General features: G+C 45.7%; 3 protein-coding genes across 3 annotated transcripts in view; 2 read left to right on the top strand and 1 right to left on the bottom strand.

Annotated features, from left to right (window-relative positions):
- The window catches only part of LOC144174256 (hsp70-binding protein 1-like), a 27,189-nt gene extending 20,719 nt beyond the window's left edge, over window positions 1-6,470 (top strand). The window contains exon 7 of the mRNA XM_077702847.1: window positions 6,214-6,470. Within this exon, the coding sequence (XP_077558973.1) occupies window positions 6,214-6,232 (19 nt within the window). The 3' untranslated portion in view covers window positions 6,233-6,470. The remainder of the gene's footprint in view (window positions 1-6,213) is intronic.
- The window catches only part of Glys (glycogen [starch] synthase), a 17,543-nt gene extending 7,438 nt beyond the window's left edge, over window positions 1-10,105 (bottom strand). Inside the window, exons 1-8 of the mRNA XM_077702843.1 lie at window positions 9,851-10,105; window positions 6,193-6,374; window positions 4,098-4,289; window positions 3,137-3,331; window positions 2,441-2,585; window positions 2,247-2,364; window positions 2,058-2,178; window positions 312-478 (exon numbers count right to left, since the gene is read on the bottom strand). Of these exons, the coding sequence (XP_077558969.1) occupies window positions 312-478; window positions 2,058-2,178; window positions 2,247-2,364; window positions 2,441-2,585; window positions 3,137-3,331; window positions 4,098-4,289; window positions 6,193-6,374; window positions 9,851-9,980 (1,250 nt within the window). The 5' untranslated portion in view covers window positions 9,981-10,105. The remainder of the gene's footprint in view (window positions 1-311; window positions 479-2,057; window positions 2,179-2,246; window positions 2,365-2,440; window positions 2,586-3,136; window positions 3,332-4,097; window positions 4,290-6,192; window positions 6,375-9,850) is intronic.
- Window positions 10,106-10,462: 357 nt separating this feature from the next.
- The window catches only part of Mtdna-helicase (mitochondrial DNA helicase), a 28,019-nt gene continuing 22,722 nt past the window's right edge, over window positions 10,463-15,759 (top strand). The window contains exon 1 of the mRNA XM_077702844.1: window positions 10,463-10,742. The gene's annotated coding sequence lies outside the window, so the exon portion shown is untranslated. The remainder of the gene's footprint in view (window positions 10,743-15,759) is intronic.

A 15,759-nucleotide genomic window follows, 5' to 3' on the forward strand; every position in this document is an offset into this window, starting at 1 on the left:
CTTTCACTGCTATATCATTTATATCAGGAGCTTGTCAAATAAATGCAGTTGATAGTAAGCACTCTGTTGTATAACTCATCTTTTTGTCCCTGTCATCCCGCACTACTATTCATCTAATTAGCAGTGTATGTTTTGAAGCCTTAGTCGACCGTCCATGGGTGCAAAATATTTCGCTTCGTTATCACCGCCTGCGAGTACGAGCTTTAAAAGCAGCGTGCAAAGAGCTGCTACACCTTAAGCGAGTTAAGCAAGGCATGCTGTTCTCATGCAGTATGCAAAGAAAATCGGGCATCAGCTCAGGAGCTGCTTACGAGAGGCAAATCTCGAACATGCGCTTGCCGATGGTGGACTGTATCTGCTGCACAGTGTCGCGCAGCTGCTTTGAGATTGCTTGGCCCCGCAAAGACTCAACGTTGAAGTTGTTTGTTTTGGCAGGGAAGATGAGGAACGCGACAACGGTCACGTCGCTCCCCGAGGACTGTTTGGAAGAGAGAGAGAGAAAGCAGAGAGAACAGAAAAAGCATGAACTTCCACAGCTTCAGTGGCTTTGTGAGCTGCGACAGTTGCAAGCAGAAGTTGTAGTGTAAGGCTTCGGGCCTTTGGATGCTCGCTAAAAGAAGGCACATTAGTGCAATTGCAATTGCAGCCAGCGGAAAAAAATACCCTTGACTGGAAGTGAGCAGTGGGATAAACATGTATCGGCACTATCCACGAGCACTGTCAGTATGACGCACTGTTGTTGCCTTTTCGTGCAACAGTGAGACCTGCTGCATAAAACACATTTTTGACTAGAACAGTTCTAGTTGCACGACTCAGTTCTAAGAACTGAGTTGTGCAACTACTGCCACTCAATAAAAGATGTGTGGTGTACAAAGTAAATGGCAGGTCACAATTTCCGCTGTTGCAGACTGAAGGTATTGCAGCGAAATTGGCCAGGAGCACTCAGTTTCCACCCAATGAACATTTTCTTGCTTGCGTCAAAGCCCTCTTTCCTATGTGTAACTTGGGCCAAAGATTAAAATTAGAAATGAATTTTTTTTTTCAAGAAAGAAAGCACAAACCACCTCACAATATTTTTTACATTCTTGTTAATTAGTGAATTACATGAAAGCAAATTAAGTTTTCAAGAGCAAATTAGCAGAACGTTGCAAATCATAAAGCCTAGAGGGGTAGAAAGAAACACTGAATGCACTGGAAGAAAATAAGCACTAACCACCTCATGCTATTTTTTACGTTTCTGTTAATGAATTACATGAAAGCAAATTAAGTTTTCACAAGCGAATTAGCAGAACGTTTCCAATCAAAGCCTAGAAAGGTAGAAAGAAACACTGAATGCACTGGTTTCCAGGAAAATGTCATTTGCGTTGTGCAGTAGATATTTTAACCCTTTAGGGAACAGGCGCCAAATTCAAACAACTGGTTAATTCATCATTCAAGCCTAGCGTGGCTCAGCATATCCCCACACTGCATATCGCTGCTCTGTGTCGCGCACAAAGCTACTGTCATTATCTGGGGGCACAAGCGACTGCAGATTTGCACCGTCCTACATTTTTTGGTATTTCATTTTAAGCGCCATAAATTCTTTCTGAAAATGCAAAGATTAGTATATTTTCAATCACTATAGCTGTGAAAATAAAATTTTGGGAGACATCTAATTGTGAAAAAGGCAATTTTTGAACAAATTCGTTATTTACTCAAAATGAAAGAATGTCATGAGATGATTCACGTGACTTGTAGTAATTATTAATGCCGTCGTGTTGGAGAACCTAACATTCCTAATTTCGAATCTTTGGTTGAAGTTGCGTGAAACAGCCTACGGGTAAGCACATTTTGCGTAATGCAGCACTTCCCTATTTCTTATGCACCAATACTCATAACCCCTAGCACAATGCTAATTCGTGTTACAACAAAAACGTCTGGGATACCTAGCACTACAGAATTGGACAGTAAAGGCCTTCTCAACCGTTTCATACATCGTGCCCTAAGCTCTTAGTAACCATGCAAAAAACTGGCAATTCTGCGTACAAGACTTGTGTGTAGTGAAGCTCCCAACATACCTTCAGGTAATGGTTTAAACGTGCCAGGGATTCTATGAACATGTCTGCTCCCTTGTTGGAAAACTCGTACCGTCCCGCAATGAAGCAGTACAGGGTTTTGTCCAGGTCGAAGTCGTAGTGCCTGAAACATTTTGGTCAGTCAGTGGCCATCTTCAAGCAAACAGCAGCTTTTACCTCCAGTGCACTCACCCGTAAAAGTGGCCCCGAACAAAGTCGTGTATCTTCTCTTTTGCTATAGCGTGCATGTTTTGAAATTCGTGCAGCGCGCTGAATTTTTTGACATTGAGGCCATTGGGAACGATGGCATCTAGAAGTGAAGACAATGTGTGTCAATTAGTTGCTGAATGCTTTCATGTGCATTACAGTGATGTGTCAGTACTTGCCTGGCTTTCTCTTGAGCAAGTGCTCTGCCTCCATGCCAGTCACATCGGAGACCGTTGCAAAAACATGGGCGCTGTGGCAGGCGGCGCGTTCCATGCAGTAGCGGTGATAGATGCCCCGGTCACCCGCCTCTTTGTCCAGACTGAACTGCACACAGAAAGTGAAAAGCGGTGTGAGCCTATGCGTTATTATGGGGCTCAGTTGAAGGCGACTGAAGTAGGTGCATTAACACACCTAATCATCAGACCACTGTACCTGAATCTTCAGCTGATTTGAAGCTCAATGCTTGGCTCGCGATGTGCAAAATTAAATGGCAGAGTGGTCCCTTGGGGATAGGTGGTTGTCTTGGTCATTAACAGGTATAATGGCAAATGAATATGAAAAGCTGGGACAAGCACTGACAGCGCCCACCCCTGGTGTTTTCCCTTGGTTCATCTTTGTACATTTCCCGCATGCTGCATTTGTTGCTTTTTAACGTAATCCTACATTAACTGTCAGTTCTATCAAACTCGCTGTTTGTGTTAGGTTACTTGAGGAACTAAGCAGCGACCATTCGATTGGGAATGTCAAGCCAGATTTGGCTTTAGTGAACGTGCCACTAAATGCTGTTTGAAAATATGTGCGCCACTACCATGCACAGCAGCAGCACTTGCTTCACGTCCCCCCCCGCACAACACAGAGACGAGAGAGGAGAGGACCTTGTCGAGGTTGTTGTAGAAGTCGACGTTGCCGGCGCACAGGTATCGGCCCAGCAGGGTGGCGTGGGTGATGAAGATGGTGGCCACGTCTAGGTGACGGGTGCGGCACAGCATCAGCCCAATGCCTGCCAGCCACTCGTGGAACTGCGCCACCACCAGGGGGGGACCCTTCTCTGCCTCCACCGCCTTCAGGAACTGCACGAGAGGGAACGGCTCGGCTAACAACTTGGGATGACGGGCAGCAGCCAAGCCAAGCCCTTTACGCTAGCTACTTTCAGCTATGCTGCAATGAGAGCTCAAAGTGGGACTTCGGGATGTGCAAGCTGTCTTTATTGAAGCAGCAAATGTACTCGGCTTACACTGTTCTGTCGGACTGCATTAGGGGACATTGTTTTACTGCACGTGCAGGCCGACTTAACACGAACATACGCCACTGTGCAGCACATTGATTGCAAAGTGGCCCCCTGCTGTCGCTTGCGTGCGACATTTGGAGCAACTCAGCTACAAAGCTATTCCTGCACTCCAAAAGAGGGGGGAGTGGGGGGGGGGGGGGGGGGGAGCACTTGTTACTGACTTGACATTTGAAAACGACATATCCTAACCTGGTGACACTTCTGAAATGCCGTCTTTCTGATGCCTAGCAGTAAGGTTAACTCCAGCAAAAAATTTGAACTATGCCAGTGGTCCATTCACAAACCTTTAACAGGCTTGGCTGGTTAGGATGGTGCAACTAAATTTATCAAATAGGACACTGCTTTGTTGTTTTGTGTATGCATAAAACGTGACAAGATAGGATCCCTTACGCTTTTCAATTTATGTGTTTCACAATGATGAGTGATTTACCTACACAGGTAACATGCCTCTGGAGTCCTTTCTAGCATTACTTATACAGGCTAAAGCAAAGTGATGTGGGTGCACTGATTGGGTGTAATAGACAATGATACAAGCACGGGTCACTCACATCTTGTAGGAACCATGCCACCAGGTAGCCGAAGATGATGGCATCGTTGGACTCTCGGTCGTGCCATGGCACCCCAATGTTGCATGTGTTCCAAAGGTCACGCTTCCACTCGTCAAGCTTCCACGCGGCCGAACCAATGTCGAAGAGAATCACTTGCGGGTAGCCATCAATAAGCCACCTTCCGTACACAACCTGTGGGGAAAGAAAAAGCGGGAGACGTGTGAAAAATTCCCTTCTCATGAGTAAAAAGTAGGTGCTGTGCCCGCTCATGGCACCACTGACCATCAGAGTGGACGTGGTTCAACCCCCCCTACGTTGGCCTTGAAACAGCTAGTGCAAGTGATAAGTGCGCCTGCCTGATGCAGGGGTGAGACAGCTGCGCATATTGCGCCTTTTTGATACAATTCCATTTTCCTGCGCCAAGCTGCTCCAAAAGCATGAAAATTGCGAGAACTGCGCCCAACTGCTCCAGAAGAGCCTGAAAGGCACGGATTTTGATGCTCATGTCAGTGCCGGCGGGGACGAAAGCCTCGCGCATCCTGGTCACCACTTTTATTGTCAGTCAATTGCAAACACAGAAATGGCAGAAATAGAAAGACTGAAATGAAGCAAACGATAGCTTCTAAAACACAATTGGCTTTCCGTCCGGGTTCGCTGAAACGGCCTTTCTGATTGGGCATCACTGTGGCTACAAACATGGCCACCGCCTGATCCGACTGCTACTGCCTACTTCACGCACTCAGTGCGCATCGCGGATATTTTCCCTGGTTTATTTTACGCAATCAGCTGGGTTCCAGTCTATTAATTCTATCAGTTGTGGATCTGAACAGTGACGTTAACCCGGGGTTGTGGTTTGAGATTTGTGCGAGATTGCGCGGCTCGATAAAAAGTTAATTGAAATGTGGGGCCTAAGACTTCCGCGTGGCTTGTCCTAAAGTGCGAAACGCGGTGTGTGCATGTATAATCGGGTTCGTGAGGTGAACTTTTTGGCTCACTGTGGTGTTATACAATGCTGAGGTGTTGCTGTGCTTCGAAGTGTGATCGCGAGCCTCGGGGGTGGAACGGTCGAAACGAAGGTTGAGGGCTGTGCTGCAGCGCCGCGACCTGTTCAGGCAACGCCCAATGGCTGCAGGACTGCATGGTTGACATAGCACGCGACTAATAACATTTGATGTATGCAAAGTGAAATTTAATGCCAAAATCTAGGTGGCTAAACAGTAACACTACTCAAAAGAACATGGGGTGAACGTGCGCCCCACGAACTGCAACGGGCAGGCTTGTTGGGCTATGCGACCGTTAGCTCGAAGTTGCTCAACTGCTGCCGTGACTACACTCATTCGTACAACACAGCCTGGGATTACAAAAATAATAATTTTAGCATTGAAATGGTAAAAAAAAAACACGCCACAATCGCAGATCCCTTAAATTTGATAATGTTAACGGCAGTTTTGTTGTCAGCGTTGCGTAGAGCCGCAACACAATATCACTAGTTAGGAACGAGGTAGTGCAGTTTGAACTTTGTGATACTCTTAAAAAATTCTTTCACGTAAGGCTGTTTCAGTGTTTTGTGTATTGAAAACTGATTGGAATGTGTACTTGACCCTTCAAATTGCTAAAACTATGATTTTTTAAGTTCACAAGACGACATAATAAATGTCCCTAAATGCTCCAAATCTAGATTCTTCTGCTCCAAAATCGAAATTTTGCCGCTCCGAAAACTGCTCCCAAATCTCTCTGGGCTGTCTCACCCCTGCTGATGTTATATAATGGGCCTTAGCATCTCCAGGCAACCAGTGCAACCTGGATTTTGCCAAGTTTATTTTATGCAAAGATAAGTGTGTAAAATTCCACAACACTACAGCAAAATTAATTTAGAGAAAGTGTCCCTTCACGATGTTTGTGCGTCAAGTACAACTTCAGGCATCTCTGTGCCCCAAAACGATTGGAGCACGATGACACACCAATCATCTTAATTGTTGAATGATGCACCAACCAACCACAGTCGACGCTACAGCTAAGCGTTCCTAGCGTGCTTTGCGACTGCCCGGTTTCGGGGCCGCTGATTTGCTCATAGGTGGACAGAATATTGGCTGACCTTGATGCCCTGCTCTTTCAGGGCCTTGATGCTGCTGTAGAAGACACTGTAAGGCGGCTCCAGGACTTCAACTTCCGTGCGCACCAGGTTCTCATTCAGGGGACCCAGCAGGCAGAACTGGTTGCCCAGCTCCTCCACGCTCACTTCAGCCTTGGACCGTATTACCGTGTAGATGCCACCCACTGCACGTGCGTGTAAAGGGACCCTGCTGCATTACCTGTCATGACAAGCTTTGGCAGAATTAAATCTTGATAGAGGGCATCACACCCTTCTAGCCACGGCGACAGCATTAATACGTGCATACTAACAGGAAGCACTGCGGACGTTAAGTGGATGCTTCCTATGCACCCCTAGATACAGCATGATAGAAGAAAAAAAAATACGGGGAAAAAAATCAAGGCTATTTTGCCCTGCAGATGTGGATTAGTAATGTCGTTGTCATTTCTTAATGACAGTCGCAATGGCAATGTTGTCGATATGATATACACTGATTGCCATGCGCGCAACTGCATACACAATCTCAATTTATGTCAAATTGCTGCCCATATGCTGCTGGGTTATCAGTTGGGCGAGATCAGTGTGACATCGCAAGCCAAATGCCCCCAACACGAAATGTGTAAACCACTTTATTTTCAGTCTCGACACATCCACATTGAAATCAACTTTTTCACGGTCTGAGGATACGTACGAAAGAAAAGTGAACACTGAGCATGTGTAAAAATATATTTGACGTTTTGGAACCACATACGGGTTCCAAAACCGCATGTGGTTGAATGTGGAACCCGTATGTGGTACGGGTTTGGAACCTGTTTCGGAACCCGTATGTTGTACGGGTTTGGAACCCATTTTGAAACCCGTATGTGGTTCCGAAACGTCAAATATATTTTTATACATGGTCAGTGTTCACTTTCCTTTTGTACGTTCTCATGCCTAACCAGACGTTATTTCGTCGAACCCTTGATTAGGTCTGAGGATACCCGGTTAATGTCCGATTAAATGCCCGAGACACTTTGCTTCTGCCCCGCATTCCTGGAGGGCTTCATGCTCGTGCCACCTGAAAATTATCTCCACGATCCATTTCCACCTTACGCTTTCGGATGCCTACAATCCGTTCCTACACGTTGCACCGCTGCCCATTTCCTTTTGCTACTGCCAGTTTAATGTGCGTGTTGTGGAACACCTCATTCTTGTTTTATTTATTTACAAATACTGCTGTCTCACAGTTTGAGACCTTGCAGGGGTGCGTACGTAGCAGTGAGTAGACAAAACTAACAGGACACATGGCTGGGTAGTTCATTGCCAGTTCATGCTACAGATCGCATTGCACTTCAAAGGTACAGTCAGGGACAAATGAAATGCGAATACGAAAATGGAAACCAGAGTACGCAAAGTCGAACAATACTGTTTGTGGAGGTCAAATAATGGCGTGCTGTTGGTATATTTGGAAAGCCACATTTTCCAACTTTGTTACTGTAACAAAGCCACGCGTAAATTTGTCCTGCATGAAAAGAAATTGCGCTATTTGTGTGTTATAGTTCATATTTTCATTATCACGTTTTGCTTGTCCATGACTCTACATGTAGCCTTGGAAGTTGTAGCCGCCTATAAACGAGCAAGCAGGCAAGCAAACAGACAAATGCACACACACAAATGCCTCGCGCTTCAAAAGCACGTGGATAGAATGGCTCCGTCGCAAGACGTTTTGATGCGAGGCCATCGAAAACTGTATGGAAACCTAGCCTATTACGGCTCTGCTGTAAAATAATATCGCAGTGACACAAACCAGCCACCATTCGCTGATATCTGTCGTCGTTCAAAATGATTTCACAATGAATGAGCATTATTTTACAATGGCAATACTTGCTTTATAGTAAACTGGTGAGTAGATGCTTTCATAACAGCATAGCTATGTTCAATGTGGCTATGTTCTGGTCACCTGGTGCGTTGGAAACCTCTTCAAATGCACAACTCATATTCACTTTTGGCATTTGTTCATACCGCATTCACTTTCCGACATCACATCAGTTGACTTTTGTCCAGGTGTGCAATGACAAGGCAAGTGTAAATGCAAGGGGAGGAAAAAGCTACCAGAACACACATTCTGCAGAAACAGTCGAAACTGAACAAGTGAGAAAGTTTTATGCGAGTGCAATGGGATTGCACTTCATGAAACCCAGATCACTCATGCAGCTCTAAGCAATGTTTAATCTATTTGTGCACAAGGTCTCGGGTACAATTGAGCCTTAAACCCTATTTGCTATAGTGTCTTAAATCACATAATTCAAAAAGTCTGGCAAGAAGGTTAAAAGACTGACGACAAATGCCAGCACTTGACAACTCAGCCTTTATGGTTTGAATTTTATACATCCTGGACACATTGCTGGGCTACTTTAGGAGATTTACGGTCAGCATTTCCCTACCGGCAGGTTTCCTGTACGCTTTTATCTTTGCTGCAGACATCGCAGAACAGGAGCAAGGCACACTGTACGTAATGTATATATATGGGCTTGGTACGGACAGTATCACTTAGATTCTGCTTTGTTTCGAGCCATACATCGAACGAGAAAGCAGGCTGATGAGGTGGCTTCCATCTAATGTGACAGGTGCACTCACAATCCTACTTTTCACGCAACTCAATCCTTCGCACTTTGTAAGTGAGGAGTAGGATTGCGGCTGCAAAGCGGTTTACCTCCAAAGTAGATCGTATTTTATAAGGGTATCGCATAAACGATGCACTCCACAATTTTTCCCCAATAAATTAGACTTAAAATTTGTGCATTCTCGCCCAAATTCATTCTCGCCTTAGATTCAAAGGGTCTGACTTTTTTTTCCCACTTTCTTCTCTCTTTGTTGCGCGAACAGGATCTGCTGAAAGATCAATGCAGAAACTATAGGGTCGCGTACACCTGTCATCGCATCTATACGGGCTACTTCCCGGAAATCTATCTCACCACCTTACGTTTGGGCCGCTCTTCAAGAGCGTATTTGCATAAAGGTGACAATCGTTGGCGTGATAGCGTCGTTTTCGTCCGAATTCGGCGCCCGAGCTGCGGAACGTCAGCGGCGACCTTCGCAGCGATCGGACGACCTTGGCGACACTTTTGGCAGCACTGACAGAGGGGGGCGTGTCCAATTGCTTCACCGCACATCGGGCAGTTGCCCAAAACAAGCCGATGGGAGACAGGTGCGTGCGCGCGCTCAGCTCACGCCGTCCTCGCCGGCACGGAAAGCCACGCATGGTCCGCGAAAATCAACGCACGCGTACGTATACAGTACTTGTCATCGGAACACGCCGCGTACCAATCTATACACAATGGACGCAACTGCAGACCGCTCACTGCAGCGTCATCATCCACTGCGGAAACGAAAAACCAACTTGACCAGCGGAACGATCGAGGGGGTTAATAACCTGACGTACCCCACACCTGCCGTACAAACCCAACTACTTTCAGTGCGGACGGTGTAGCGACCTGCGAATTCGCCCAGTTTTCATTTATCACTGAGCAAAAATGAGCCTTATCTGGCCTATTTCGACGCTTCAATCACCACGCTGTGCTGTTAGCGTTTCGCGCGTCTGCTGTGGCATGCAATCGAGCCGGCCGTGCCCACCTCTCGAAAAAAAAAAAAAAGTGCGGTCTGCTGCCGGTGGTGCACTCACCCTTATTGACGACTTCCCAGGCTATTTCGAATACCCATCGGTTCTCGGCTTCGGCGCTCGCCCCCCTGTCGAGTATGTGGTCTTCGGTTCCTTCTAGCCGGTAAAATCGGCGAGAAATGCGGGAAGCCATCGCGAAAGATCCCTTTGAAGGCTCCCCCGCTGTGACCTTCCCACCGGCACTAACCGGCGTTGGCCGCTTGCCTGGCCTGCTCGCTCTTCCGATGCTGCCGCTGAGCGCACGAAGGAAGGAAGGGGAGAGGGAAAAAGACTGAGCAGCAGCGGCAGCAGCGCGCCCGCCAATGCGGCGGGTCTGTTTCAGTTTTGTTTTGAATCAGCAACAGGGGTATCGCTGATATGAAAGCCGAGACAGTGATGAAGACTGTGTATTCAGTTATGCCTTTATTAACCTCTATTGAATAAAACAAATACAATTTGTTTTTTTTTTCTTACGCATACATTTGACACATTCCTGTTCTCTATGCAAATTTCACCTAAATGTTGAATGTGGGCAAGTTCCTTTTATCTCGACTGCGTTTCTGCTTCGACTAGTTTAGTATAAGCAAGCAGGAACGTGGTTTATTAGTTGTAAGTACGCTTTGTGAATTCGCATTGTCGCTGCGATGCTAGCAACAATGGCGAGCACATGGCGTTCGTACGTGCGCGCGTGCATGCTCCGACATGGCTTGAATTGCATCAATCGGTGCGCGTGAATCGGAGCGGGCTTCTGAGTTTCGCGCAATAATTTGTCTTTATGAGCCGCGTCTGTGCTGGGATCGTTGCACCTGGTGACAGCATTGAGGACGGGCGCAAGTCTGGCTTCTGTAAGGTTCGAGCCTCCAAGCAAGGAGCAGTGTTTTGTTTACGTCCGGACTGGACGCTCGTCTGCGCGAAGGTACGTAGCTTTAGGGGTTGTTTTTATGTAAGAAGATGATCGCGAATTGAACGCCGAGGGCAAGGATTTTGGGTTTTTACACTTATTTAGTAGACGATCAGAAATTAACGTACGTACGTCTCGTTGCTGCAGCCCCAGATTCTCGCGCAAGGTCGCCTAACTTACGCGACGTAATTTTATTGTCCCCTTTTAATGCCATTCTTTCGCTGTTACTTATAAGTTTAAAGGGGCCGTGCATAAAAAATACAATTTTGTTTTATTCGAAAGATTTGATATTTTATAGCGCTTCTAGCGCTTGTCCGGCACCAAACGATGCTTTATTCACTGATAAATTTAAAAAAAATTAAGCCATAATTTTGGTTTTCCCGCTGAATCGTGTGTTTCGTGATATATGCGATCACGTATCCATGGCAGGTACTGTAGCGAACGTAAGTATGCGGACTAGGGCTGCAAGAAACGGCGGAAAGCCTTGTTTGCTGTTAGTCCTCCTAGATGGCGCCACCATACCGCTCGAGACCACTGTCCACCCTCACTGACTACCCTGACTAATATCACCTTTGTCGTTTTAATTACCTTGCATAGAAACTACCGTCAAATGCGAAATTCATAGATTCGTTGTTCTTTCAGGTGTTAGGTTTATAAGTCAAAGCAACCTAATAATCATTGATTGGATTGTGGTAAACTTGCCAATGAACAAGGTTAAACATTTTAATTGATGCCCAGACCTTGTTGTAATGTCAGTGGCACTAAGAAGCCTTGTGGGGCCAATGGCACCTCTAAACACTGCCATTGCTACAAACTTGTGCTGTGAAGGTGGCTCTAACTGAAATTTTTTCCACAGTATAGTCTGGTGTAAACACTGAAGAGTGTGAACTAAGCAATGCAAACCTAACTTAAGTATATGTCATGCCTGGAAGTTAAAAAGGCCACGGAGACAAAGATCAACTGTGTACGATTTAAAAGAACTAGCCTTTGTAACTCATCTCCATTCTGGCTTGGAAAGACGTTTTTTAACCAAAAAAAATGCTAGAGATATCGAAAAACTTAAATTTTGCGTTACACAACAACAGCAGTGTCTCGGTAGAGGGAATGCTAGAAGCTACTCGTTAGCAATAAGGTGATACAATCAAACAGAACTGGAGGCACTGCTATAATCATACAGTCATATTTCTTGGCAGTTGGTTTTGACAGTGGCTGCCGATTGCACAAATAAAATAAATCCCTGTGACGTCAAAAGTGGCTGGTGAGTTTCCACTGCATTACCTGTTTTCTGTAAAGGCGCCATGCACACAAAATACAAGTTTGTTCTATTCGAAAGAGTCTTAGAGTTTTATAGTGCCCCCAGTGCTTGTACAAACAATGCTTTATTCAATGAGAAATTAAACAATTCAAGCCGTAATTTTGATTTTCCCACTGAATCTTGTGTTTCGTGATGTCTGCGATGACGTATCCAGGGAAAGTACTGAAGTGAACGTAAGTATGCTGACTAGGGCTGCAGCCTTGTTCTCTGTCGGTCCTCTTAGACAGTACGCCTTGTTTTGTTTTTGACCAGATTTGGCCCTAGATAATGTTTGTGTGGTTGATAGTACTCATTTACAGAAAACATTGGGTATGCTCGACAAACAGTCACAGAAGACAATGTCACTTCTGCCGATTGGCCAGTGTAAGCTCAACGTGCCAGACAGCCGTGCAGTTATAGGGACCGGGCAGCTGGACAGGTGGCGCCACCGCTCGGCGCTCCCCTTGTTAGTGAAATGAGCCGGTGCATCGGACTACACAGCCTCCCGGTGTTTTTGTTGCGTTTGCATCGGTGCTTTGAATGTTTTGGTGGTGTTGTGAGCGGATATGTGCGATGAAACGAAGTCTAGACGTATGTTTTGGGTTCTTAGATGCAGTAACGGGTACGTAAACCTGTCGGGCGCTTCTAAAGTTGGGTATCGGCTAAAATGACATGATGTTTTTTGCAGCGATCTACACTTCGCTCCACCCGTTCTGAGTATGAATGAAACTACTATTATCAGCATTAATTTCTTCTTAAATGCACTTGCGGCAACGTAAATGTATTTGACGCTTCTAAGTTTGGGAATGGGCTACATTGACATGAGCGCTTTTTGCAGCGCTCTGCGCATGTCCCTGCGTGATCTGAGTAGGAATAAAACTGTTAATATTAGTATTAATTTCTTCTTTGGTTTCAATGACTACGGTTTCCACGCCAGCCTTAACGCTGAGATACCTCGATACGTCTGCTTTGAAGAGAAAGGCACCTGCATACAAGATCTATTGCCGTGTGGCCGTGGAAACGTCGTGGCAGTTTACACTTCCTTTCTGCAACCGTGAGCTGTGTGCCTTCGCTTTTGGTGAACCACACAGTTACAACATGGGAGCCTGAGAGCCAAAGTGGAACTCCCACGTTTGTAGTGGTCGTTTTATCAAGAGCCAAAGTTATTCAACCACCCAACAGCCCAAGCTACAAACCATCACTCCTCCCCTTCCCGTTTCACCACCTGCGTGGTAAAACGGGTTAAAAAATGCGGCACTGTTAAAAAATGTGGCAGTGTTAACATCAGCCTGTGTTTTTAAATGCTTAAGTATTTTTTATAGAGTACCTGAAAAAATTTTGTAATGCCTTGAGAAGACACGAAAAACGCGTGATTAGTTGCCTCAAATAGTGGTGCATCAGCCTGATTCCTCCAGCACAGACACATTTCTGAAACGCTGGAAGCAGTTAGTATTTGGAGATTGGTGCATGGAAGTTCAAAGTCAAACAGCAAAATCATCCAGCTTTTCGTCTGACGATTATGATGGTTGAACGCGAAGCTTTCTTCGTGCGAAATTGAATGGGTAATGGTCACAGTCAAAGATGCTGCGATCAAAAGACCAAACTGCGTGCCGGTCAAATTCAAAGCTCAACTAGTCAAAGTTTAAATCCAGAAGTTAATCAAGGAAACCCACATGAGGAAGCATTGCTATAAAACATCAATGTCGTTAGACAGAGGAGTGCATGCTTTTTCAAGCTCAGGTTACAGCTTGTGAACTGCCCGCAGCATTCAGTTGTGAAACTGAGTACAGGTTTTCGGCACCCTCCTGTCTCGCGTCCTTCAGCCACGCAGGAATTTGTCTTTGAAAAACCATTAACCAGCTGGCCAGCAACCATTGCCATTCTAGTAAGGCAATGCTTTTCTACGACAAGCAATAGCGTTCTATTATTATGCGTTATTTATTCTGTAAACGATTCCCGATGACTGTAGTAAGAGCATTTCTGTGAAATTAAACACGTTTTTGCCGTAGTTAGTGAAGTTACGGAAGCGTCGTTTATCGCAATTTCTGTTTTGATGTAAATCTTAAAGGGCACCCCCAACTTCGTCTTTCGCTTGTGCACGACGCCGTTTCGTCATCAACTGCCAAAGACCTGCGCCGCAGCATTCCTGGATCGGTTGTACACACCGGCTTTGTGAGAGCATTTAGCTGCAATATACTCCTTCATACGCCAAACTGCATGCAAGCATGAAAAAATTGCGCGAAGGAACGGACTTTCAGTTCCAGCTTGATTTCCAGCTTGGCGCATTGAGTGTCGTCTGCTATTTGTAATTACTGAGTATGGGCGCAATGGGAGCAAATAACACACATGGCATGCCTCGTAAAGGTCGCCTCCACGCTCAAGATTTACTGATCAAGATTTACTGATCTGAAAAAAAGTCCTTGTGGTTATCTACGCTTTGCAAGCCGCACCACAGCAGAATGACAGAAAGTCATGCACGACTACGCTGCGTTGACCGCCACCGGCATTCCACTGACGAGTGGTTCGCCACGGGCGGCGCTGTTCGCTGAAGCGAAGGTGGTGCCACACAAAGGCCGCCCGGTCCCTATAACTGGCATAGTGCGTGCAGTACGCGCCGGTGCTTGTATGTTTATGTGTAAGTTCAAAACTCCCACTGTTTACCCCACAATTGTTACTGCTATAAAAGGAATATGCGTTAAATATAAGTGCAAATAGCTTGCTCTTAAGCTTATGACCCCTGTTTTTTTTTTTTGTTTTTTTTTTTTGTTTTTTTTTTTCGTTGTATTTCGCTGGTCGCAGCCAATTGCACAGCTTCCCATAAGACATCATAGGTTCTAGTACAGGAAATGAGCTGGTGGGTCGCGTGGCCATTGTATGTTTTCCTAATTATGTAGCTTATTTGGGTGGAATTTGCGTTAAAAGTGTTGTCGGTGTTATTCTAACGAGGCAGTCTTTAAAATGAATCTAACTTGCATATTGTCTGCATGGCCCCTTGCAGACAAAGGGGCCAAACAAAATACAAGTTTGTTTTATTCGAAAGATTTAGCGTTTTGTAGTGCCCTCAGCGCTTGTCCGGCAGCAAACAATGCTTTATTCGCTGAGAAATTGAACACTTTAAGCCAAAATTGCAATTCTCCCGCTAAATCGTGTTTTCATGACGCTGCCAATGACGTATCCAGAGCAGGGCCGTAAAACTAAAGATAGTGTGCTGACCAGGGCTGCTACCATCTCACAGACGGCCATTTGGTTATCTTGTTTATCGCCCACTTTCATACATGGCGCTGCAATACCGCTGAAGTGCCAGTATACGCACTTTGCTTCTCGCCGGACTTCTATACCGGCCATATTTTTATTGGGGTTCATACTAATAGTTTCCTAAAATGTAAGCTATGCCTCGACAAACGTGGTCATGCGAGTGACAGCACCGTTGATGTCAGTTGGTCAGTGTTGTGTCAGACAAGTCCAACGTGTCTGACGGCTGTGTTAGGAAGTGTCAGCCGGCAAAGCGCTGCAGTAACTGCTTCAGTGTTCACGTGTTCATTTGTAACTTTAATTGTTCGCCCTACAATTCGTACTTTCATAAATAGAATCTGTCCTAATTTTGAGCGTAAACAGCTCCTTTGGCAAGCTTATAAGCCTTGCCTAATTTGCTTGTGCCGGCCTCGGTCAATCGCACAGCTGAGCATATGACATCACAGGTTCTGTTGCGGGAAATGTGCTAGTGGGTCACCTGGCCAT

This window comes from Haemaphysalis longicornis, unplaced genomic scaffold (genome assembly GCF_048455015.1).
Source record: "Haemaphysalis longicornis isolate Haplotype H1 unplaced genomic scaffold, Haemaphysalis longicornis Haplotype H1 scaffold_3, whole genome shotgun sequence".
Lineage (NCBI taxonomy): Eukaryota > Metazoa > Arthropoda > Arachnida > Ixodida > Ixodidae > Haemaphysalis > Haemaphysalis longicornis.